The sequence below is a fragment of the Oncorhynchus clarkii genome, chromosome 23 (assembly GCF_045791955.1).
Source record: "Oncorhynchus clarkii lewisi isolate Uvic-CL-2024 chromosome 23, UVic_Ocla_1.0, whole genome shotgun sequence".
In the NCBI taxonomy this organism is placed as follows: Eukaryota; Metazoa; Chordata; class Actinopteri; order Salmoniformes; family Salmonidae; genus Oncorhynchus; species Oncorhynchus clarkii.
The window spans coordinates 52,222,530-52,250,329 of NC_092169.1; the positions used below are offsets into that span (position 1 = coordinate 52,222,530).

General features: G+C 43.7%; 1 protein-coding gene across 2 annotated transcripts; it reads right to left on the bottom strand.

The window, feature by feature from the left end:
• Nucleotides 1-1,786: 1,786 nt before the first annotated feature.
• LOC139381224 (neutral amino acid transporter A-like) lies at nt 1,787-27,800 on the bottom strand. Of its 2 annotated transcripts, XR_011628539.1 has the most exons (9): nt 27,088-27,777; nt 21,695-21,737; nt 16,347-16,412; nt 13,369-13,535; nt 12,780-13,013; nt 8,039-8,233; nt 7,195-7,329; nt 3,039-4,673; nt 1,787-2,937 (listed from the first exon to the last, which is right to left on the bottom strand). XR_011628539.1 is itself a non-coding variant. In XM_071124684.1 (8 exons), exons 1-8 carry the CDS (start codon nt 27,597-27,599, stop codon nt 4,427-4,429), a joined length of 1,599 nt encoding a protein of 532 aa, XP_070980785.1. In that variant the 5' UTR covers nt 27,600-27,800; the 3' UTR covers nt 1,787-4,426. The 2 variants fall into 2 exon arrangements, 1 of the variants encoding a protein (XP_070980785.1); XM_071124684.1 differs by having other exon boundaries at nt 1,787-4,673; nt 27,088-27,800.

Consider the following 27,800-nt stretch of genomic DNA (forward strand, 5'->3'; position numbering starts at 1 on the left):
CTTTATCTGTTCTATATCGTTATCTGTTCTATATCTTTATCTGTTCTATATCTCTCTGTTCTATATCGTTATCTGTTCTATAACTCTATCTGTTCTATATCTCTATCTGTTCTATATCTTTATCTGTTCTATATCTTTATCTGTTCTATATCGTTATCTGTTCTATATCTTTATCTGTTCTATATCGTTATCTGTTCTATATCTTTATCTGTTCTATATCTCTATCTGTTCTATATCTTTATCTGTTCTATATCTCTATCTGTTCTATATCGTTATCTGTTCTATAACTCTATCTGTTCTATATCTCTATCTGTTCTATATCGTTATCTGTTCTATATCTCTATCTGTTCTATATCTCTATCTGTTCTATAACTCTATCTGTTCTATATCGTTATCTGTTCTATATCGTTATCTGTTCTATATCGTTATCTGTTCTATATCGTTATCTGTTCTATATCGTTATCTGTTCTATATCTTTATCTGTTCTATATCGTTATCTGTTCTATATCTTTATCTGTTCTATATCGTTATCTGTTCTATATCTTTATCTGTTCTATATCTCTATCTGTTCTATATCGTTATCTGTTCTATATCTCTATCTGTTCTATATCTCTATCTGTTCTATATCTTTATCTGTTCTATATCGTTATCTGTTCTATAACTAGACCACTCAGGAACATTCAATGTCATCTCCAGTGTAGATTTGGCCTTGTATTTTAGGTTATTGTCCTTCTGAAAGGTGAATTTGTATCCCAGTGTTTGTATCCCAGATTTTTCTCTAGGATTTTGTCTGTGCTTAGCTCTATTCCTTTTCTTTTTATCCTAAAAAACTCCCCAGTCCTTGCCGATGACAAGCATACCCATAACATGCCACCACAATGCTTGAAAATATGAAGAGTGGTGCTCAGTGATGTGTTGTGTTGGATTTGCCCCAAACGTAACGCTTTGTATTCAGGACATAAAGTACATTTCTTTGCCACATTTTCTTATTGTTACTTTAGTTCCTTATTGCAAACATGATGCATGTTTGGAATATTTTTATTCTGTACAGGCTTCCTTCTTTTCACTTTGTCGTTTAGGTTAATATTGTGGAGTAGCTACAATGTTGTTTATCCATCCTCAGTTATCTCCTGTCACAGCCATTAAACTCTAACTGTTTTAAAGTCACCATTGGCCTCATGGTGAAATCCGAGCGGTTTCCTTCCTCTCCAGCAAGTGAATTAGCAAGGACGTCTGTATTCTTGTAGTGACTGGGTGTATTGATACACCATCCAAAGTGTAATATATTCACCATGCTAATATTCAATGTCTGCTTTAAAAATGTTTACCCATCTACCAATAGGAACCCTCCTTTGCGAGGCATTGGAAAACCTCCCTGGTCTTGTGGTTGAATCTGTGTTTGAAATTCACTGCTCGACTGAGGTACCTTACAGATAATTGTATGTGTGGGGTACAGAGATGAGGTAGGTATTCAAAAATCATGTTAAACACTATTACTGTACACAGAGTGAGTCCATGCAACTTACACTACATATTTTCATCCAAGCCTCATTGGGGCACATAACGCCACCTATACTCTAGTCTAGTCTAGACAGACAGGTTGCCTTCCACAATGTACCAATGTTCCAGCATAGGTCTGGGATTTCCAAGACTCACCTATAGGCCCACCTAAACATGTATTCATTACATATTTGACATGGGTACACCTCTAACCTCATCTCCAGTCTGATTCTGGTAAACCAACAGACTAGGCTACTATTCAGACAATCAGCAAAACACCAGCAAATCATCTCTGTTGCGTGAAACACATTTATATTTAACGTTAAAAGACAGAGACAAGTAAAAGAGACAGCTGTGTTACAAAGATAGACATCATCATTGCACATGAAACAAAGTAGTTATTCCTGTTGGTCAAAATACCATAAAACAAAATGCAGGACATACTTTATAGGCTGCGTGCCAGATCTGTTTGTGCTACCATGTCATGTCACTCATTGTCATGCCAACAGATTGTCTTGACAATTACATCGATGGAGTTGGCAAGAGCACAACCAGAGCTGGACCAGGCTACATACTTTAGGCTGTAAGAAAAGTAGTTCCACAGCAGAGAAAGGCGTTAGGAACAGATTTGGCAACTAGAAATTGAGAGAAAATACCTAAATCGTATTTCAAAAATAGAAATTATGCAAAATGTTAACACAATTAGAATAAATAAAAAATTCCTTCATATAGTTTATTCAAGTACATATCTGCGATTGTTCCAGATTATTTCAACATATTCTCACGAATACTTTCAATTCAGTCAGCTTCAGGGTAAAAGATTTAAAAGTCATTATAAAAGTAAAGGGTTGTTCGATTGAAAGAGGATCATGTTAATTAGAGAAAGAATATTCAAACTTAATAAGCTCCTTCTCACAACCAGTTTCTGCTTTCCAAAAAATACATCATTCACTGTCAAACTATGTAGAGCCTCAGTATTCCAATGACAGATTGGCAACCTTTTCACATTTTTAAGGACATTATAGTTTAGAGACAATATATTCCCAAAGATCCTGACAAATCAGGGTGCATACAATTTTGTATAAAACAGTTAATAACATATAATTGTCCTTTCTAGAGGGACAACCTTCCATTTCCAACATCTAAAAACGGCTTCAACAAACAATTAGTCTGAGTAGAAGTGGAATTGTGGAACAGAGTTGATACATTAGTGAGTTAGTACAACATCATTTCCCCCCATAAATCAGAGTAAATCATTTCCAGCAAACAGCAATAGTGATTCATTACAAAGAAAAAAAGAAATACACTGGCCCATATAGGATCAAATTAAATTAAAACGCTGTACCATCAAATGCCTGCTCCATTCTCATGTCAGAACTCAAAACATTGAGCCACGCCACCACTAGGTGGAAGCAGAACCACTATGCCACACCACCACTAGGTGGAAGCAGAACCACTGCCACACCACCACTAGGTGGCAGCAGAACCACTACGCCACACCACCACTAGGTGGCAGCAGAACCACTACTGCACACCACCAATAGGTGGAAGCAGAACCACTACACAACGCCACCACTAGGTGGCAGCAGAACCACTGCTGTAATATGATAATTATTTTGTCAATTTGAACATTTTAGTCATTTGGAAAACATACGTATCCCATAGACTGTATAAGATGTATCTAGCAACAGGAAAAGGCTGCTCTAACAACTTTGGCAGTTTCCTACATGTCCAAGGATTTCGATAAATACTATTCCGAGTCAATAATGAGAGCATGCCTTTATCAATGCCATGTGTCATCCCAAATGGCTATCTATTCCTTACATAATGTAATGCTTTTAACCAGAGCCCTATGGGGCAAAATGTAGTGCACTATATAGGGAACAGGGTGCTGGGAAACCCATAGTAGCAAGGGTCTGGGACATCACTGATGGAGGCAACATCTATTCTCACAGCAATAGAAGGATAGTTGGCCTCGGTCTGCACTTTAACAGTTTAGTAAATGGAGTCTGCTCACCACCATATTTCTAACGTCCATTTAAGGCAAATGTCCACTTAGTCATGCATTGATGTCAATCTGAGACAAAGTGAAAATCAAATTTAAGTAGAAGTTAGGATTTGCTCTAATTGAACCTGCACTATATATCGACACAGATCCTTATGGTCCTAAATCCAATATTAGATACAGGCACCATAGTAGGCCATTGGGTCAGTAGGTTCCCAGTACATAAACAGAAAGTTAACTGTGGCTCTTCCTCAATATTTACCCCAAATATTTGAAAGACTTTTGTCATTCGAGGGGTTAATGTTTCACGTTCTGAGTTGACAGAAAACTCCAGGTCAGTTAGTAAATGATTATCCTTCCCATCTGCCTTGTGAGGTCACAGCCATGTCATGGTTAGGAGAGATTCCCTTTTTAGATTCAGACCACTCTCACCCAAAACCAGAAAGCAGCCTGGATTCAATATGAGCAAGGTTCATTCTAAAGGGCGAGGCTAACCTTCCTGTGGCTTTTACATACACTTATAGAATACTCCAAATAGGAAGTACCACTATATAAAACAAACTTTATCTAGGGCACTTTTTTCCTAGAAGTGAAATGACTCATGAACTGTTTTAAGAGGTATGGTAAAGGTGATCAGAGACGATTCGGTTGACTCGGTCGTGTCACGAGTAGCAGCATCAGCATCGTAACCTTAGACACCAGAGGGGGCTGGTGAGGGGAGGACGGCTAATAATAATAATGTCTGGAATGGAGTGAATGTAATTACATCAAACACGAAGAAAACCATATCATTGATGTGTTTTGATACCATTCAATTCATTTCGTTCCAGCCCTTGCTATGAGCCCGTCCTCCGAATTGAAGTGCCACCAGCCACCACTGATTGTAACCATAGAGACAGAATTCACAGTTGTTTTACGAGTTCACAGGACAGACTCAATGGCTTCCGCGGTCTCCCTGGGGGATTGGTCGCCTGCTGAACCCAGGGTTTGGTGCGTGACGAGCGGGGAGGTCTCCTCGTCAGCCTGGGTGTTGGCCACCGCTTCCACCAGGACCTCCGCTAGCTCCTCCCCCAGGTGTTGTTTCTTCATCTCCTGTTGGTTGATGTGGTGGAGGATCCCTGCCCCCAGGGCGTCTCCCTCCACGTTCACTACGGTGGTGGTGCGGTCCCTGAAAACACACACGCACATAAGTACACGCACATGTACATACGCACACACCCAAACACACACACAATTTATTAGGATACTTTTTGTCAGAAGCTAAGCAGTATATCAAGCATGCTAAGATGAACCAGGAGCTCTATTTAACTGTTAGCATACATTTAATGTAACATAACCACAGTGGATATGATGAATCAGGAGCTCTATTTAACTGTTAGCATACATTTAATGTAACATAACCACAGTTGATATGCAGAACACATCTATTTCTGTACAGGTCTACTGTCTACTGTCTACTGTACAGGTCTACTGTCTACTGTACAGGTCTACTGTACAGGTCTACTGTCTACTGTACAGGTCTACTGTCTACTGTACAGGTCTACTGTCTACTGTACAGGTCTACTGTCTATTTTCTACTGTACAGATCTACTGTCTACTGTACAGGTCTACTGTCTACTGTCTACTGAACAGGTCTACTGTCTACTGTCTACTGAACAGGTCTACTGTCTACTGTACATGTCTACTGTCTACTGTCTATTGTACAGGTCTACTGTCTACTGTCTACTGAACAGGTCTACTGTCTACTGTCTACTGTACAGGTCTACTGTCTACTGTCTACTGTACAGGTCTACTGTCTACTGTCTACTGTACAGGTCTACTGTCTACTGTACAGGTCTACTGTCTACTGTACAGGTCTACTGTCTACTGTCTACTGTCTACTGTACAGATCTACTGTCTACTGTACAGGTCTACTGTCTACTGTACAGGTCTACTGTCTACTGTACAGATCTACTGTCTACTGTACAGGTCTACTGTCTACTGTACAGGTCTACTGTCTACTGAACAGGTCTACTGTCTACTGTCTACTGAACAGGTCTACTGTCTACTGTACAGATCTACTGTCTACTGTACAGGTCTACTGTCTACTGTACAGGTCTACTGTCTACTGAACAGGTCTACTGTCTACTGTACAGATCTACTGTCTACTGTACAGGTCTACTGTCTACTGTCTACTGAACAGGTCTACTGTCTACTGTCTACTGTACAGGTCTACTGTCTACTGAACAGGTCTACTGTCTACTGTCTACTGTACAGGTCTACTGTCTACTGTACAGATCTACTGTCTACTGTACAGGTCTACTGTCTACTGTACAGGTCTACTGTCTACTGAACAGGTCTACTGTCTACTGTACAGATCTACTGTCTACTGTACAGGTCTACTGTCTACTGTCTACTGAACAGGTCTACTGTCTACTGTACAGATCTACTGTCTACTGTCTATTGTACAGGTCTACTGTCTACTGTCTACTGTACATGTCTACTGTCTACTGTCTATTGTACAGGTCTACTGTCTACTGTCTACTGTACAGGTCTACTGTCTACTGTACAGGTCTACTGTCTACTGTACAGGTCTACTGTCTACTGTCTACTGAACAGATCTACTGTCTACTGTACAGGTCTACTGTCTACTGTCTACTGAACAGGTCTACTGTCTACTGTACATGTCTACTGTCTACTGTCTATTGTACAGGTCTACTGTCTACTGTCTACTGTACAGGTCTACTGTCTACTGTACAGGTCTACTGTCTACTGTACAGGTCTACAGTCTACTGTACAGGTCTACTGTCTACTGTACAGATCTACTGTCTACTGTACAGGTCTACAGTCTACTGTCTACTGAACAGGTCTACTGTCTACTGTACAGGTCTACTGTCTACTGTCTATTGTACAGGTCTACTGTCTACTGTACAGGTCTACAGTCTACTGTCTACTGGACAGGTCTACTGTACAGGTCTACTGTATCTTACTGGAAATAACACCTGATATTTTGATATAGCAGCTGTCCAAAATGAGTGAGTACATTAAGAGTGTGTCTATGCGTGTGCGTTTGTACATTGGTGCGCATGTCCATGCAAATGTACATAAATGTGTCTGTCCATGTGTGTATGCTTGTCTGTGTATGTGTGTATGCTTGTCTGTGTATGTGTGTGTGTATGCTTGTCTGTGTGTGTGTGTGTGTGCTTGTCTGTGTGTGTGTGTGTGTATGCTTGTCTGTGTGTGTGTGTGTGCTTGTCTGTGTGTGTGTGTGTGTATGCTTGTCTGTGTGTGTGTGTGTGTGCTTGTCTGTGTATGTGTGTGTGTGTGCTTGTCTGTGTGTGTGTGTGTGTGTATGCTTGTGTGTGTGTGTGTGTATGCTTGTCTGTGTGTGTGTGTGTGCTTGTCTGTGTGTGTGTGTATGCTTGTCTGTGTGTGTGTGTGTGCTTGTCTGTGTATGTGTGTGTGTGTGCTTGTCTGTGTACGTGTGTGTGTGTGTGCTTGTCTGTATACGTGTGTGTGTGTGTGCTTGTCTGTATGTGTGTGTGTGTGCTTGTCTGTATATGTGTGTGTGTGCTTGTCTGTATATGTGTGTGTGTGTGTGTGTGTGTGTGTGTGTGTGTGTGTGTGTGTGTGTGTGTGTGTGCGTGCGTGCGTGCGTGCGTGCGTGTGTTTGCTGTATTGGTTCTCTATACTGTACATGTGTTACTCACACGATCCAGTCGACGGCCAGCATGAGTGACAGGTCGTTGGTGGGCAGGCCGATAGCCTCCAGGATGATGGCGATGGTGATGATGCCCCCGGCTGGGATGCCCGCTGCACCCACACTGGACGCTGTGGCTGTCACACTGTGGGGACAGAGCCACTGCAGAGCATCAGACACAGGGTTTCAAAATTCCAACCCACCCTTCCTTCTGTCCCCACCCACCATTCCTTCTGACCCCACCCACCATTCCTTCTGACCCCACCCACCATTCCTTCTGACCCCACCCACCATTCCTTCTGTCCCCACCCACCCTTCCTTCTGACCCCACCCACCCTTCCTTCTGTCCCCACCCACCATTCCTTCTGTCCCCACCCACCATTCCTTCTGACCCCACCCACCATTCCTTCTGACCCCACCCACCATTCCTTCTGACCCCACCCACCATTCCTTCTGACCCCACCCACCATTCCTTCTGTCCCCACCCACCCTTCCTTCTGACCCCACCCACCCTTCCTTCTGTCCCCACCCACCATTCCTTCTGTCCCCACCCACCCTTCCTTCTGACCCCACCCACCCTTCCTTCTGTCCCCACCCACCATTCCTTCTGACCCCACCAACCATTCCTTCTGACCCCACCCACCATTCTACCATTCCTTCTGTCCCCACCCACCAATCCTTCTGACCCCACCCACCATTCCTTTTGACCCCACCAACCATTCCTTCTGACCCCACCCACCATTCCTTCTGAACCCACCCACCATTCCTTCTGAACCCAACCACCATTCCTTCTGACCCCACCCACCATTCCTTCTGAACCCAACCACCATTCCTTCTGACCCCACCCCACTCACAGTATGGTGAAGATCTGACCGGCGTTGAGCTCTATGTTATTGAGCTGAGCGATGAAGACAGCCGCGACGCACTGGAAGATGGCCGCCCCGTCCATGTTGACGGTGGCTCCGATGGGAAGGATGAAACGACTGATCCGCTTGTCCACTCCGTTGTTCTCCTCGACACACTTCATCATGGAGGGCAGGGTCGCCGAGCTGAGGAGAGATACAGGACACAGTGGTTAAATTACAGCATATTAATCTAGAACATTTGACTGTACTTTACTAGCAACTTCAGTTCCTCTGATTTGACAATATTTGCAAGTAAAGATGTATTGAATAGCAAGAGAAGGAAGGGGAGAGAAATAGAGGGAGAATGAGAGAGAGAGAGAGAGACCTGAAAAACGTATTGTAGTGTAACTTGAACCTTTCCATACAGAGAGAGGGTAAGGACCACAGAACTAAAATGAATAGAAGTCAGGTTACAAGCCATTCTACTCATTCTATTTATATGGTAAAGACCCTCCAAATCAAATAAAATACAATTTTATTTATATAGCCCTTTGTACATCAGCTGATATCTCAAAGTGCTGTACAGAAACCCAGCCTTAAACCCCAAACAGCAAGCAATGTGTAGCAGGTGTAGAAGCACGGAATGTCCTGGCTCCCCATGGATTAGATAGAGAGGTGGTGGGGTCCAGAGTCTGAAGATTGAGGTTGGAACAACTCAGCCAAAGGTTTAGGTTACTTACAGCAGGTTACTCACAGCAGAGGATACTTGGAGACGATGAGTGTGTCCCAAATGGCACTACTTTTGACCAGAGCCCAGGTGTATGTTCAGGCTCTAGTCAAAAGTAGTGCACTATAGAGGGAATAGGGTGGGGTGTAGCCTTGGAGACAAAGCCTGCTAGCAATGCACTGCTAATGGACTGTGTTCATAGAGGTGGAGGGATTTACTGGGTAATCAGGTCACACTGGGTTAACAGAAGTGGAGGGATTTACTGGATAATCAGGTCACACTGGGTTAACAGAAGTGGAGGGATTTACTGGGTAATCGGGTCACACGGGGTTCACAGAAGTGGAGGGATTTACTGGGTAATCAGGTCACACTGGGTTAACAGAAGTGGAAGGATTTACTGGATAACCAGGTCACACTGGGTTCACAGAAGTGGAGGGATTTACTGGGTAATCAGGTCACACTGGGTTCACAGAAGTGGAGGATTTACTGGGTAATCAGGTCACACTGGGTTCACAGAAGTGGAGGGATTTACTGGGTAATCAGGTCACACTGGGTTAACAGAAGTGGAGGGATTTACTGGTTAATCAGGTCACACTGGGTTCACAGAAGTGGAGGGATTTACTGGGTAATCAGGTCACACTGGGTTCACAGAAGTGGAGGGATTTACTGGGTAATCAGGTCACACTGGGTTAACAGAAGTGGAGGGATTTACTGGGTAATCAGGTCACACTGGGATCACAGAAGTGTAGGGATTTACTGGGTAATCAGGTCACACTGGGTTAACAGAAGTGGAGGGATTTACTGGGTAATCAGGTCACACTGGGTTCACAGAAGTGGAGGATTTACTGGGTAATCAGGTCACACTGGGTTCACAGAAGTGGAGGGATTTACTGGGTAATCAGGTCACACTGGGTTAACAGAAGTGGAGGGATTTACTGGTTAATCAGGTCACACTGGGTTCACAGAAGTGGAGGGATTTACTGGGTAATCAGGTCACACTGGGTTCACAGAAGTGGAGGGATTTACTGGGTAATCAGGTCACACTGGGTTAACAGAAGTGGAGGGATTTACTGGGTAATCAGGTCACACTGGGTTCACAGAAGTGGATGATTTACTGGATAATCAGGTCACACTGGGTTAACAGAAGTGGAGGGATTTACTGGGTAATCAGGTCACACTGGGTTCACAGAAGTGGAGGGATTTACTGGGTAATCAGGTCACACTGGGTTCACAGAAGTGGAGGGATTTACTGGGTAATCAGGTCACACTGGGTTAACAGAAGTGGAGGGATTTACTGGTTAATCAGGTCACACTGGGTTCACAGAAGTGGAGGGATTTACTGGGTAATCAGGTCACACTGGGTTCACAGAAGTGGAGGGATTTACTGGGTAATCAGGTCACACTGGGTTAACAGAAGTGGAGGGATTTACTGGGTAATCAGGTCACACTGGGTTCACAGAAGTGGATGATTTACTGGATAATCAGGTCACACTGGGTTCACAGAAGTGTAGAGATTTACTGGGTAATCAGGTCACACTGGGTTAACAGAAGTGGAGGGATTTACTGGATAATCAGGTCACACTGGGTTAACAGAAGTGGAGGATTTACTGGATAATCAGGTCACACTGGGTTCACAGAAGTGGAGGGATTTACTGGATAATCAGGTCACACTGGGTTCACAGAAGTGGAGGGATTTACTGGATAATCAGGTCACACTGGGATAACAGAAGTGGAGGGATTTACTGGGTAATCAGGTCACACTGGGATAACAGAAGTGGAGGATTTACTGGGTAATCAGGTCACACTGGGTTAACAGAAGTGGAGAGATTTACTGGGTAATCGGGTCACACGGGGTTCACAGAAGTGGAGGGATTTACTGGATAACCAGGTCACACTGGGTTCACAGAAGTGGAGGGATTTACTGGGTAATTAGGTCACACTGGGTTAACAGAAGTGGAGGGATTTACTGGATAACCAGGTCACACTGGGTTTACAGAAGTGGAGGGATTTACTGGGTAATCAGGTCACACTGGGTTAACAGAAGTGGAGGGATTTACTGGGTAATCAGGTCACACTGGGTTAACAGAAGTGGAGGGATTTACTGGGTAATCAGGTCACACGGGGATCACAGAAGTGTAGGGATTTACTGGGTAATCAGGTCACACTGGGTTAACAGAAGTGGAGGGATTTACTGGGTAATCAGGTCACACGGGGTTCACAGAAGTGGAGGGATTTACTGGATATCCAGGTCACACTGGTTTGTTCATGTTTATTAATGTGTGTACGCTGATTGGCTGCTTTGTGTGTTTGAGCTGATCTGAATCCTATGCAAACAGCTCTTAAACGATGTGGAATGATAATTATTTTCCTGACACTGGTCAAAGACCCAAACAAGATTACTTTGAAGACAGCCAAAGGGAGCATGATAAGATAATTGTTGAGCAGTTGAAAAAGCATTTGATTGAAATGGATAACACGATTGAAGAGAGTACCTGGACTGGTGGAGGGATAGTACCTGGACTAGTGGAGGGATAGTACCTGGACTGGTGTAGGGATAGTACCTGGACTGGTGGAGGGATAGTACCTGGACTGGTGGAGGGATAGTACCTGGACTGGTGGAGGGATAGTACCAGGACTGGTGTAGGGATAGTACCTGGACTGGTGGAGGGATAGTACCTGGACTGGTGGAGGGATAGTACCTGGACTGGTGTAGGGATAGTACCTGGACTGGTGGAGGGATAGTACCTGGACTGGTGGAGGGATAGTACCTGGACTGGTGTAGGGATAGTACCTGGACTGGTGGAGGGGTAGTACCTGGACTGGTGGAGGGATAGTACCTGGACTGGTGGAGGGATAGTACCTGGACTGGTGGAGGGATAGTACCTGGACTGGTGGAGGGATAGTACCTGGACTGGTGGAGGGATAGTACCAGGACTGGTGGAGGGATAGTACCTGGACTGGTGGAGGGATAGTACCTGGACTGGTGGAGGGATAGTACCTGGACTGGTGGAGGGATAGTACCTGGACTGGTGGAGGGATAGTACCTGGACTGGTGTATTGATAGTACCAGGACTGGTGGAGGGATAGTACCAGGACTGGTTTAGGGATAGTACCTAGACTGGTGGAGGGATAGTACCTGGACTGGTGAAGGGATAGTACCTGGACTGGTGGAGGGATAGTACCTAGACTGGTGGAGGGATAGTACCTGGACTGGTGTAGGGATAGTACCAGGACTGGTGGAGGGATAGTACCTGGACTGGTGTAGGGATAGTACCTGGACTGGTGGAGGGATAGTACCTGGACTGGTGTAGGGATAGTACTTAGACAGGCAGGGGGATAGTACCTGGACTGGTGGAGGGATAGTACCTGGACTGGTGGAGGGATAGTACCTGGACTGGTGTAGGGATAGTACCTGGACTGGTGTAGGGATAGTACCTGGACTGGTGTAGGGATAGTACCTGGACTGGTGTAGGGATAGTACCTGGACTGGTGGAGGGATAGTACCTGGACTGGTGGAGGGATAGTACCTGGACTGGTGGAGGGATAGTACCTGGACTGGTGGAGGGATAGTACCTGGACTGGTGGAGGGATAGTACCAGGACTGGTGGAGAGATAGTACCTGGACTGGTGGAGGGATAGTACCTGGACTGGTGGAGGGATAGTACCTGGACTGGTGGAGGGATAGTACCAGGACTGGTGTAGGGATAGTACCTGGACTGGTGGAGGGATAGTACCTGGACTGGTGTAGGGATAGTACCAGGACTGGTGGAGGGATAGTACCTGGACTGGTGGAGGGATAGTACCTGGACTGGTGGAGGGATAGTACCTGGACTGGTGGAGGGATAGTACCTGGACTGGTGGAGGGATAGTACCAGGACTGGTGTAGGGATAGTACCTGGACTGGTGTAGGGATAGTACCTGGACTGGTGGAGGGATAGTACCAGGACTGGTGTAGGGATAGTACCTGGACTGGTGGAGGGATAGTACCTGGACTGGTGGAGGGATAGTGTAACAGAGGCCTACCTGGAGCAGGTGGCGAAGGCGGTGGTGAAGGGCGTGATGAGGCCGGACAGGAAGCTGAAGGGGTTCTTGCGTGTGAACCCAAAGTAGATGAGAGGCAGGATGACCCCCCCGTGGATGATATGACCCAGGACGGAGGCAAATATGTATTTCCCCAGACTGGTCACCAACAGAACCACATCCTCCATCTCCACTATCTTACTACCCACCAGGAACATGATGCCGAACGGGACGTACCTGAGGTAGGAGAAATATAGAATATATACCATTTGGTGAGGTGATGACTAACAGAATATCTATTTTTGCTGCAGATTTATTTGAAAGGAAAAGCTAAAACATTTATCAGAAATGTAATTAAATGTTTCATTTGATTCTACACAAGTAGGCAGCTTCCCAGTCAAAAAGTAGCTTCTCATTTCAGTGTCAAATGCATAGCGTCAGCAGCCTACAACACCTCCTGCAGTTCTTAAGGAATAAACAGTACAGACTTTATCTAGTGAGCCATCAGAAGCTCCTCTTGTTTTCCCTTGGGAATAGTCTTGGGAACCAGGAGAGGCTAATCACATGATCTGGGTTGTTTGAGGTCACTCACCACATGATCCAGGACACCAACACCATGGTGGCTTCATTGAAAGCGTTGAAGAAGCGTATGAGCTCCTCCCCCTCCTCTCCCAGCTTCCTCAGTGCCACACCGAACACCATGGCAAAGAGAACCAGGCCCAAGATGTTCATACCATCTGGTTCTGTGCCCACAGGAACCTACATAGAACACATAACACAGTTTTTTTTATGTATGGTTGTTAGTTTTTTTTAAATATATTTAAAAAACATAGATCATAACATTTGAACACAGAAAATTACAACACATAAAATAGAACATTAGAACATAGAACATCAGAACACAGAACATGATAACATCAGAACATAGAACATGATAACATCAGAACATAGAACATCAGAACATCATAACATCTGAACACAGAATATCAGAACACATAAAATAGAACATTAGAACATCATAACATTAGAACATCATAACACAGAACATCATAACACAGAACATCTGAACATCTGAACATAGCCTTTCAGTTTATTTTATTCAGTAGGCTACTATTTATATAGTCTCCTCAAATGATATTCAGAACATAAAACATAGGACATCAGAACACAGAACATTAGAACATCTGAACATAGGACATCAGAACATAGGACATCAGAACACAGAACATAGGACATCAGAACATAGAACATCAGAACATAGAACATCAGAACATAGAACATCAGAACATAGGCCATCAGAACACATAACATAGAAGATCTGAACATAGCCTTTCAGTTTATTTGATTCAGTAGACTACCATTTATATAGTCTCCTCAAATGATATTCAGAACAGAGAAAAGAGCTATGCTCCTATTGACCCCTTCAGGGGGAACCACCATTATTGGCACTGGTCAGAGGAGGGTCTACCGTGTCTGTTCATCAGTACCCCTCATAGACTGGTAATTCTCTGCCAATGAATGAGCCAAGCATTTCTATGGGAGCGTCCCAAATGGTACCATAATCCCTATAAAGCGCCATAGGGCCCTGGTTAAAAGTAGTGCACTATATAGGTAATAGAGTGGCATTTGGGACGCATACCCTTGTCAGTCTGACAGCTGGGTACAAGGGGGCGATTCAGAAAACTACCCAGCTGAGTGACGACATGGCTGGGCTTCCTTCCAGCCTCGCTTGGAGGTCAGGTCAACAAGTCAGAAACATTGTCACGTTCCAAGCCGACTACAGTGCAGTCGAGCTGCGCACGTTAACCCTTGCATGGTGGTCATCTGTGTATTTTATTCCATGTTCATGGTGAACCGACATGTCACGTTTGTTGGCGTTTCGTTTCTTTGGAACACCATCCCCTGTGAAGCGCTGTGCCTACATGTTTTTCACCTCACGAAGCTCTCTGGGATCAAAAGGTTGTCAACAGAGGTGATAGTTGGCAGCATCTGCAGGAACAGGGTGTGCAGGTCTTTCTGTTCTTTTTACACCTGTAGGCTTTTAAACTGGTAGACTACTGAGTCTTCCTCAGACAGGTGGGTGGGAGCTCATATCATCTGTGCTGACTGGACCATGACATAAGTATCTTGGTGATACAGAATTTGTTCTCTTTTTTTCATTTTTTTCAAAAGTCTTCTGAAATTCACACAGAAAAGAAAACGGAGAAAAAATTGTGTCACCACGTTTTCCTGTAGCGACGGTTGACCTTCTCACCCCAGCTCTGTACACATGCACACATACACACAAACACTCTGCAATGCCAAACAGCCACTACATCTGAGTGTATCTGGACAAAGGTCGCTCCAGGAATATATCCTTGCCAGGAATCCATCCTCGGACCGTGCCAGACCAGTGTTCCCTGTTTGGACTCCCTCTCTCTTAAAGGCAGAGTCGTTGGTCAAACTAACATGCTAGTGGGCCAGCAGTCCGGGCCTGCCTGGCTATATAAGGGCTGAATATGACACATGGCATAACTGAACAAACACAGGACAGTGACTGACATTGACGTCACAACAGAGTAGCTTGGTCTGATCAGGCTTAAGGATGTGGATGAATACTGATCACATTTTAAAGAAAGAACTGTTAAACTTGTATTGAGTCCTTTCTGTTTGTTACCAGGCTCCAGGGATGTTGCTATGTGTGTTGCTATGGAAGCGGCTGGTCAATTGCGTAGCGTATCGTGACAAGTGTCTTCAACATTGGACAGTGAATCATAGAACAGTGTGAGTGTGTACAGTACGTTGTCCAGTACGTTGTCCAGTACGTTGTACAGTACGTTGTCCAGTACATTGTCCTCCCACTGTTCTCTCATAGCTGTTTGGGACTTACCCCCAATACCAGACCCAGGGCTGTTTGGGACGTAGCCCCAATACCAGACCCAGGGCTGTTTGGGACTTCCCCCAATACCAGACCCAGAGCTGTTTGGGACTTACCCCCAATACCAGACCCAGAGCTGTTTGGGACTTACCCCCAATACCAGACCCAAGGCTGTTTGGGACTAATCCCCAATACCAGACCCAGGGCTGTTTGGGATGTACCCTCAATACCAGACCCAGAGCTGTTTGGGATGTACCCTCAATAACACACGCAGAATATGGTGACTAGGATCTTCACTCCATTTCCACTTTCTTCCTGTCTGTTTCATTATTTGCCCTGTCTGTGGACCAGATCCCCCCTGTCTGTGGACCAGATCCCTCCTGTCTGTGGACCAGATCCCTCCTGTCTGTGGACCAGCCCCCTCCTGTCTGTGGACCAGCCCCCTCCAGTCTGTGGACCAGATCCCTCCTGTCTGTGGACCAGCCCCCTCCTGTCTGTGGACCAGCCCCCTCAATCTCCAACACAGACACCTGTTATTTTATAGTGTATGTTTCCAATGTGTCTTTGTTCTTACTGTACTGTGGTTGTAATTCCACTTCCTTAAGTTGTCATTCGTTTGGTATTTCGGTCTTTCTTGGACGAATAGCCTATGACAGGCTAAATGAGACCCTAACTAACAAACCAACAAATATGAGGGATGTCATAATAAGCACCTTCTGGTAGAGAATGGTTCCATTGGTGTCGTTTCCCACGGCGACCATCTTGTAATCAGTGGCATACTGTGACACGGAGGAAGAGACAGAGAAAACATCAATAGAATATTTTAAAAAGTAATAACTTTATTTAAACAACAATTATTTGGAAGTACATGTATGTTAACAAAGCCATTCATAAACAAGTAACTAGTTAAATTAAAGTACTTAGGATCAAGTATTTATCAAGTATTTATTGTCAGATGTATTAAGTGTTTACACCTGTGCCAGGTTTGCTCCAATGTTCTTCAGATCAGGTGGAAATGAAAGCTAAAACCATGAGTCATTTTTACATTCTAGCTCTATGATTGTGATCCTTCTGAACTCTACGTGTTATACCCTTCAATAAATAACAGGGTAGCACCAGTACATGCAAACACTAAGCAGACGAGACCCTGTTTCAGATGTGTCTTTAGCTCCTGGGCTGATGAAAGCCTGTTTCAGAAACGTGTCTTTAGTTCCTGTGCTGCTGAATGCCTGTTTCAGAGATGTGTCTTTAGTTCCTGTGCTGATCAATGTCTGTTTCAGAAATGTGTCTTTAGTTCCTGTGCTGATGAATGCCTGTTTCAGATATGTGTCTTTAGTTCCTCTGCTGATGAATGCCTGTTTCAGAGATGTGTCTTTAGTTCCTGTGCTGATGAATGCCTGTTTCAGAAATGTATTTAGTTCCTGTGCTGATGAATGCCTGTTTCAGATATGTGTCTTTAGTTCCTGTGCTGATCAATGTCTGTTTCAGAAATGTGTCTTTAGTTCCTGTGCTGATGAATGCCTGTTTCAGATATGTGTATTTAGTTCCTGTGCTGATGAATGCCTGTTTCAGAAATGTGCCTTTAGTTCCTGTGCTGATGAATGCCTGTTTCAGAGATGTATTTAGTTACTGTGCTGATGAATGCCTGTTTCAGAGATGTGTCTTTAGTTCCTGTGCTGATGAATGCCTGTTTCAGAGATGTATTTAGTTCCTGTGCTGATGAATGCCCTTTTCAGATTAATATTTAGTTTCTGATAAAAAAAAAAAAGTTTTAAAATGAAGATTTTAGTAAGAACTGACTGTTTTTTTATGGGACCAGAGACCAGCAGAGACACAAAGCAGCTTCAGAGCTGTGGTGGAGAGGACCTGGCAGGACCTGGCAACCAGAGACCAGCAGAGACACACAGCAGCTTCAGAGCTGTGGTGGAGAGGACCTGGCAGGACCTGGCAACCAGAGACCAGCAGAGACACACAGCAGCTTCAGAGCTGTGGTGGAGAGGACCTGGCAGGACCTGGCAACCAGAGACCAGCAGAGACACAAAGCAGCTTCAGAGCTGTGGTGGAGAGGATCTGGCAGGACCTGGCAACCAGAGACCAGCAGAGACACACAGCAGCTTCAGAGCTGTGGTGAAGAGGACCTGGCAGGACCTGGCAACCAGAGACCAGCAGAGACACACAGCAGCTTCAGAGCTGTGGTGGAGAGGACCTGGCAGGACCTGGCAACCAGAGACCAGCAGAGACACAAAGCAACTTCAGAGCTGTGGTGGAGAGGACCTGGCAGGACCTGGCAACCAGAGACCAGCAGAGACACAAAGCAGCTTTAGAGCTGTGGTGAAGAGGACCTGGCAGGACCTGGCAACCAGAGACCAGCAGAGACACAAAGCAGCTTCAGAGCTGTGGTGGAGAGGACCTGGCAGGACCTGGCAACCAGAGACCAGCAGAGACACAAAGCAGCTTCAGAGCTGTGGTGGAGAGGACCTGGCAGGACCTGGCAACCAGAGACTAGCAGAGACACAAAGCAGCTTCAGAGCTGTGGTGGAGAGGACCTGGCAGGACCTGGCAACCAGAGACCAGCAGACAATGGCAGAGACCCCTCTCCCTGTTCTCACACACACTCCTTTTTCCTCTCTGTCTATTGAGGCCCTGCGCTCTGAAAGATCTGGACCCCCACTGCTGTTCAGCTGGCCCCCTACCATTCGCCAAAACACACACACACACACACACACACACACACGCACACACACAAATAGCACTGATGCCACTAGCCAGCCCAAACTGGTGAATATTAATGTTTATTTAATGGCATAGAATGATCTTCTTGCTTTGTCTCTTATTTTACCATGATGTAATACTACAGTAGATGACAACAGGTTTAACCATGATGTAATACTACAGTAGATGACAACAGGTTTAACCATGATGTAATACTACAGTAGATGACAACAGGTTTAACCATGATGTAATACTACAGTAGATGACAACATGTTTAACCATGATGTAATACTACAGTAGATGACAACAGGTTTAACCATGATGTAATACTACAGTAGGTGGTGACAACAGGTTTAACCATGATGTAATACTACAGTAGATGACAACAGGTTTAACCATGATGTAATACTACAATAGATGACAACAGGTTTAACCATGATGTAATACTACAGTAGATGACAACAGGTTTTACCATGATGTAATACTAAAGTAGGTGGTGACAACAGGTTTAACCATGATGTAATACTACAGTAGATGACAACAGGTTTAACCATGATGTAATACTACAATAGATGACAACAGGTTTAACCATGATGTAATACTACAGTAGATGACAACAGGTTTTACCATGATGTAATACTACAGTAGGTGGTGACAACAGGTTTAACCATGATGTAATACTACAGTAGATGACAACAGGTTTAACCATGATGTAATACTACAGTAGATGACAACAGGTTTAACCATGATGTAATACTACAGTAGATGACAACAGGTTTAACCATGATGTAATACTACAGTAGATGACAACATGTTTAACCATGATGTAATACTACAGTAGATGACAACAGGTTTAACCATGATGTAGTACTACAGTAGATGACAACAGGTTTAACCATGATGTAATACTACAGTAGATGACAACAGGTTTAACCATGATGTAATACTACAGTAGATGGTGACAACAGGTTTAACCATGATGTAATACTACAGTAGGTGGTGACAACAGGTTTAACCATGATGTAATACTACAGTAGATGACAACAGGTTTAACCATGATGTAATACTAAAGTAGGTGGTGACAACAGGTTTAACCATGATGTAATACTACAGTAGGTGGTGACAACAGGTTTAACCATGATGTAATACTACAGTAGATGACAACAGGTTTAACCATGATGTAATACTAAAGTAGGTGGTGACAACAGGTTTAACCATGATGTAATACTACAGTAGATGACAACAGGTTTAACCATGATGTAGTACTACAGTAGATGACAACAGGTTTAACCATGATGTAATACTACAGTAGATGACAACAGGTTTAACCATGATGTAATACTACAGTAGATGACAACAGGTTTAACCATGATGTAGTACTACAGTAGATGACAACAGGTTTACCCATGATGTAATACTACAGTAGATGACAACAGGTTTAACCATGATGTAATACTACAGTAGATGACAACAGGTTTAACCATGATGTAATACTACAGTAGATGACAACAGGTTTAACCATGATGTAATACTACAGTAGATGACAACAGGTTTAACCATGATGTAATACTACAGTAGATGGTGACAACAGGTTTAACCATGATGTAATACTACAGTAGGTGGTGACAACAGGTTTAACCATGATGTAGTACTACAGTAGATGACAACAGGTTTAACCATGATGTAATACTAAAGTAGGTGGTGACAACAGGTTTAACCATGATGTAATACTACAGTAGATGACAACAGGTTTAACCATGATGTAATACTACAGTAGATGACAACAGGTTTAACCATGATGTAATACTAAAGTAGGTGGTGACAACAGGTTTAACCATGATGTAGTACTACAGTAGATGACAACAGGTTTAACCATGATGTAATACTACAGTAGATGACAACAGGTTTAACCATGATGTAATACTACAGTAGATGGTGACAACAGGTTTAACCATGATGTAATACTACAGTAGATGACAACGGGTTTAACCATGATGTAGTACTACAGTAGATGACAACAGGTTTAACCATGATGTAGTACTACAGTAGATGACAACAGGTTTAACCATGATGTAATACTACAGTAGATGACAACAGGTTTAACCATGATGTAATACTACAGTAGATGACAACAGGTTTAACCATGATGTAATACTACAGTAGATGACAACAGGTTTAACCATGATGTAATACTACAGTAGATGACAACAGGTTTAACCATGATGTAATACTACAGTAGATGACAACAGGTTTAACCATGATGTAATACTACAGTAGATGACAACAGGTTTAACCATGATGTAATACTACAGTAGATGACAACAGGTTTAAGCATGATGTAATACTATAGTAGATGACAACAGGTTTTACCATGATGTAATACTACAGTAGGTGGTGACAACAGGTTTAACCATGATGTAATACTACAGTAGATGACAACAGGTTTAACCATGATGTAATACTACAGTAGATGACAACAGGTTTAACCATGATGTAATACTACAATAGATGACAACAGGTTTAACCATGATGTAATACTACAGTAGATGACAACAGGTTTAACCATGATGTAATACTACAGTAGGTGGTGACAACAGGTTTAACCATGATGTAATACTACAGTAGATGACAACAGGTTTAACCATGATGTAATACTACAGTAGATGACAACAGGTTTAACCATGATGTAATACTACAATAGATGACAACAGGTTTAACTATTTATTATTCAGCTCTCTGTGTGTGTGTGTGTGTGTGTGTGTGTGTGTGTGTGTGTGTGTGTGTGTGTGTGTGTTTTTGTCTTGTTCATCTCTATCCTCGTGGGGACCTGAAATCCCTAAATGTCCCCATGAGAACATGGATAAAAGGACACATTTGCGTGTGTGTGTGTTCCTCCCCAAAAATCGAACCCTCCTGACCCTCTTTTAGCCTTAATAGACAGACACTCACACAGTTCCAGGAAATGGTACCGGGCAGCCACTGGGCACATTAAAGAGCAACGAGGCGAGACAGGTTGCTAGGCTGTTTGGAATGGAATCACCTCACTATGGTAACGGTTGGTGAAAGGAAGATGAGAGGTGCTAAGACGAGAGGGAGAGCAGAACTCTCTTTATTCTGAGTCTCTTCCTTAATGACCTTATATAGACTTTCAACGCTAAGAAAAGGATTTATGGTATATATATGAAGAGGTGAGCATAGGACACTATGTGTGAGTGAGAGAGAGAGAGAGAGAGATGAAGAGAGAAAGAAAGTTAGAGAAAGAGATGAAGAGAGGGGAGAGAGACTGATAGGTAGAGAGAGAGAGGAGAGAAAGATGACGAGGGGTGAAGAGAGAGATAGATATACTTACAGAACGGAATGCTGCAGCCACAAGGTTAGCTGGGAACAAATTCCTGCAGAGGAAGACAAGATAAACAGTTGAGGTTTCATTAATGTGTTATGCTTGAACCAAGGGTACATCATAATAATATCCCCTTTCTCCTGAAGTGTGCACTAGTTCACAACTTCCCACAAATCTTGAAGCATTGGATTGGTGGAGGCATGGATTAGTGGGAGTTTCCTTCATATTTCTTAAACCAGTAATCTCCTTGTGAATGTTTTTTTAAATGTTTTTATTTAACCTTTATTTAACTAGGCAAGTCAAGTTAAGAACCAATTCGTATTTACAATGACGGCTTACCGGGGAACTGTGGGTTAACTGCCTTGTTCGGGGGCAGAACGACAGATTTTTACCTTGTCAGCTCGGGATTCTATCCAGCAACCTTTCGGTTACTAGTCCAACGCTCTAACCACTAGTGGTTAGAAGTGAACAAATGAACACTTTGAGGCAGGAGACATACTTGGGACAAAGCCCCTCTCTCTGGTTCATCAGTAACACAACAGAAAACTGTTTACCACTACAAAGCAAGCCTTACAGGATGAATAACCACAGAATCTGCGTGAATTCACGACTTCAATCCCGTTTTTCTCTGATTACATAATATTAATGAAAGCAGAGGTTAAGAAACAAATTCAATGTTTAAATCAATTGTTCAATGAGGCCATGGAATTGATTGAACAATGGCATTTATTGACCAATGGCATTTATTGAACTTATAAACCAACATCTCTTAAAGGAGAAGTTTACCCAAAATCCAGGGACTCCCAAGTGATTCCATAGATTGAAACTAGTTCAGTGGAGTTGGCCCTCTCCCCCTCCCCCTCTCCCCCTCTACTGGAGAACTGAAACAGCTGCGGGTCACGTGACTAGTGACGTTGCTGGCTCTGGTCCGTTGTCAATGAATGCATAAATAAGCAAACTGTGGACAAATTCATTATTTTATTGAAAGTGTACACATTAGCTAATTTTGTCAAAATTACTAGCGGTTTTGAATCAGGAAATGTGTACTTTTCTACCTAAAATATATGTGATTATTTTATATAATATTTTATGTAGCCGACTGCCATAGCAGCAGAAATACATACCGACTGACAACAGAGCAGAGTGAGGCCGGTCTCCAGCATGACCCGTTTCTGCAGCTGTCTCAGTTCTGCACTCCAGGGGAGACAGAGGGGGAGAGGGCAAACTTCACTGAACTACAGAGGTTTCAATGTATGGAATCACTTGGCAGTTCCTGGATTTTTTGTGAACTTCTCCTTTAATTTACCCACATAGTTAAACTACATAATGCTGGGGTGCAACACTACCCACATAGTTAAACTACATAATGCTGGGGTGCATCACTACCCACATAGTTAAACTACATAATGCTGGGGTGCAACACTACCCACATAGTTAAACTACATAATGCTGGGGTGCATCACTACCCACATAGTTAAACTACATAATGCTGGGGTGGTCCCTACCCACATAGTTAAACTACATAATGCTGGGGTGCATCACTACCCACATAGTTAAACTACATAATGCTGGGGTGCAACACTACCCACATAGTTAAACTACATAATGCTGGGGTGCATCACTACCCACATAGTTAAACTACATAATGCTGGGGTGGTTCACTACCCACATAGTTAAACTACATAATGCTGGGGTGCATCACTACCCACATAGTTAAACTACATAATGCTGGGGTGCATCACTACCCACATAGTTAAACTACATAATGCTGGGGTGGTTCACTACCCACATAGTTAAACTACATAATGCTGGGGTGCAACACTACCCACATAGTTAAACTACATAATGCTGGGGTGCATCACTACCCACATAGTTAAACTACATAATGCTGGGGTGAAGCACTACCCACATAGTTAAACTACATAATGCTGGGGTGCATCACTACCCACATAGTTAAACTACATAATGCTGGGGTGCATCACTACCCACATAGTTAAACTACATAATGCTGGGGTGCATCACTACCCACATAGTTAAACTACATAATGCTGGGGTGCAGCACTACCCACATAGTTAAACTACATAATGCTGGGGTGAAGCACTACCCACATAGTTAAACTACATAATGCTGGGGTGCAACACTACCCACATAGTTAAACTACATAATGCTGGGGTGGTTCACTACCCACATAGTTAAACTACATAATGCTGGGGTGCATCACTACCCACATAGTTAAACTACATAATGCTGGGGTGCATCACTACCCACATAGTTAAACTACATAATGCTGGGGTTCAGCACTACCCACATAGTTAAACTACATAATGCTGGGGTGGTTCACTACCCACATAGTTAAACTACATAATGCTGGGTGCAACACATAGTTAAACTACATAATGCTGGGGTGCATCACTACCCACATAGTTAAACTACATAATGCTGGGGTTCAGCACTACCCACATAGTTAAACTACATAATGCTGGGGTGCATCACTACCCACATAGTTAAACTACATAATGCTGGGGTGCAGCACTACCCACATAGTTAAACTACATAATGCTGGGGTGCAGCACTACCCACATAGTTAAACTACATAATGCTGGGGTGGTTCACTACCCACATAGTTAAACTACATAATGCTGGGGTTCAGCACTACCCACATAGTTAAACTACATAATGCTGGGGTGCAACACTACCCACATAGTTAAACTACATAATGCTGGGGTGCAGCACTACCCACATAGTTAAACCACATAATGCTGGGTGCAACACATAGTTAAACTACATAATGCTGGGGTGAAGCACTACCCACATAGTTAAACTACATAATGCTGGGGTGAAGCACTACCCACATAGTTAAACTACATAATGCTGGGGTGCATCACTACCCACATAGTTAAACTACATAATGCTGGGGTGCATCACTACCCACATAGTTAAACTACATAATGCTGGGGTGCAGCACTACCCACATAGTTAAACTACATAATGCTGGGGTGAAGCACTACCCACATAGTTAAACTACATAATGCTGGGGTGCAACACTACCCACATAGTTAAACTACATAATGCTGGGGTGGTTCACTACCCACATAGTTAAACTACATAATGCTGGGGTGCATCACTACCCACATAGTTAAACTACATAATGCTGGGGTGCATCACTACCCACATAGTTAAACTACATAATGCTGGGGTTCAGCACTACCCACATAGTTAAACTACATAATGCTGGGGTGGTTCACTACCCACATAGTTAAACTACATAATGCTGGGTGCAACACATAGTTAAACTACATAATGCTGGGGTGCATCACTACCCACATAGTTAAACTACATAATGCTGGGGTTCAGCACTACCCACATAGTTAAACTACATAATGCTGGGGTGCATCACTACCCACATAGTTAAACTACATAATGCTGGGGTGCAGCACTACCCACATAGTTAAACTACATAATGCTGGGGTGCAGCACTACCCACATAGTTAAACTACATAATGCTGGGTTGGTTCACTACCCACATAGTTAAACTACATAATGCTGGGGTTCAGCACTACCCACATAGTTAAACTACATAATGCTGGGGTGCAACACTACCCACATAGTTAAACTACATAATGCTGGGGTGCAGCACTACCCACATAGTTAAACTACATAATGCTGGGGTGCATCACTACCCACATAGTTAAACTACATAATGCTGGGGTGCAGCACTACCCACATAGTTAAACTACATTATGCTGGGGTGCAGCACTACCCACATAGTTAAACTACATAATGCTGGGGTGAAGCACTACCCACATAGTTAAACTACATAATGCTGGGGTGAAGCACTACCCACATAGTTAAACTACATAATGCTGGGGTGCAGCACTACCCACATAGTTAAACTACATAATGCTGGGGTGCAGCACTACCCACATAGTTAAACACTTCAGGACAGGTGGATTCTTGTCCCAGACAGTTTGTAATAGACCACTAATACTTCAGGACAGGTGGATTCTTGTCCCAGACAGGACAGGTGGATTCTTGTCCCAGACAGTTTGTAATAGACCACTAATACTTCAGGACAGGTGGATTCTTGTCCCAGACAGGACAGGTGGATTCTTGTCCCAGACAGTTTGTAATAGACCACTAATACTTCAGGACAGGTGGATTCTTGTCCCAGACAGGACAGGTGGATTCTTGTCCCAGACAGTTTGTAATAGACCACTAATACTTCAGGACAGGTGGATTCTTGTCCCAGACAGTTTGTAATAGACCACTAATACTTCAGGACAGGTGGATTCTTGTCCCAGACAGTTTGTAATAGACCACTAATACTTCAGGACAGGTGGATTCTTGTCCCAGACAGTTTGTAATAGACCACTAATACTTCAGGACAGGTGGATTCTTGTCCCAGACAGTTTGTAATAGACCACTAATACTTCAGGACATGTGAATTCTTGTCCCAGACAGTCTGCATTGATACCTGATGCTGTGTTTTATGATAAGAGGCACAAGTGTTTTCAGTCATGCACCAACAGTGGCATGTATAGAGTATTGGAATACATGTACAGCCATACAGGGATATATGGCTGTGATATATGGCTGTGCTATATGGCTGTGCTATATGGTTGTGAGCATGCCTGTGTAGTTGACATACGCCAGCTGTGGCGTAGCTTGGGCTTCCCTACAGATAACTTTTCTTTGTGCAGAACAGAATCCTGGGTTTAACAGCTGTCAGCTTTCCCTCAGATGCAGACAGACAGATGGACAGGCAGGTAGACAGACAGGAAGGCAGACAGATAGGAGGGCAGGCCGAGCGTTTGACTTGCAGATAGTTGGACACATAGACCGACAGACATACACACAGACAGTCATTCAGGTAGAGAGGGAGTTATAGGTAGGCAGACACACAGACGGGCAGACAGGCAGACACCCAATGACACACTGTGTGAGAACCTTTGTCTCATGGGAATGCTATAGTTATTTTATGTTGTTTGTTTGCTGTGAGTCTTCCTGTCAGGGTCTGTTTTGTTTTTCTTACTGCTTTATATTGTACCATTATGCATAAACAAATCACGTAAATAAAAAACATATGTTAACTAATTCCCCCCAAAATATTGACCAATGACCATCTATATCCATGCCTAGGTCTCTTGATTTCTGAGTGCCATGTAATTCCATGTAAGGTACTGGAACAAGCATGCGCCTTGGCTCTCATGTGTGTAACCTATATAGGCTACAGTATTGCGGCCGGGGGAATTAGTGGCGCACGCGTTTACTCTACTACTACCCGCCCCCCAGTCATCTCACCCCCTCAGGCATGCTAGCTTATTTCCTCTCAAGAAACACTCTTTAACATAATACATGTATTAGCCTATTGAAACAATAACCTCATCCCCGCAACCGTTACCTTGCAAGATCTAAAAACGAATCCGTGGTCTCCTTGTTGGTATTGACGCTCTCGAGACCTAGATTATTTGTGTTCAGAGCCCCGGCACCGACTCCCGGTTTGATAATAAAGGCGAGGGACACACCAATTCCCGATGCGATGAGTGTGGTCACCAGGAAGTAGGAGACCGCGATGCCTCCTAGTTTCCCCAGGGAGCGCGTGTCCAGGCTGGCGGCGCCGGAGATCAGGCTGCACACGACCAGAGGAAGGATAATCATCTTCAGCATCCTCAGAAGCATCTCACCGGGGAAAGCAAAATAAGTCATCTGCGCCCGGGTTAGGTTCATATTCCGAACCATCATTCCGAGGCCGACGCCTAATAGAACTCCAGACACCGTCATTATCACTAACATATTCCTATTCAAAAATCTCATCAACTTGTCTTTACAGCTTGTCTTCTTCTTTCCATTCTTCTCCAAGATGTCGTCGGTGGAGACCGAATCGGTCATTGTGTGTCCGTTTTTCTTCTCCATGTTGATGGAAATTGTGGGGCAGAACACTGAATAACGGTAAATTCGTGAGAAAATTGAATGTTCCTGGAGCAGCGTGGGAGAACACACTCTCAGACGAGTAGCATTTGCGAGTAGACTGATGCAAGCGTAATTAGTCCTGTCAAACGCAACGTGTTTCTCCACCAATGGTGAGAGAGGGGCTACACACTAAAAAAAGAGGAC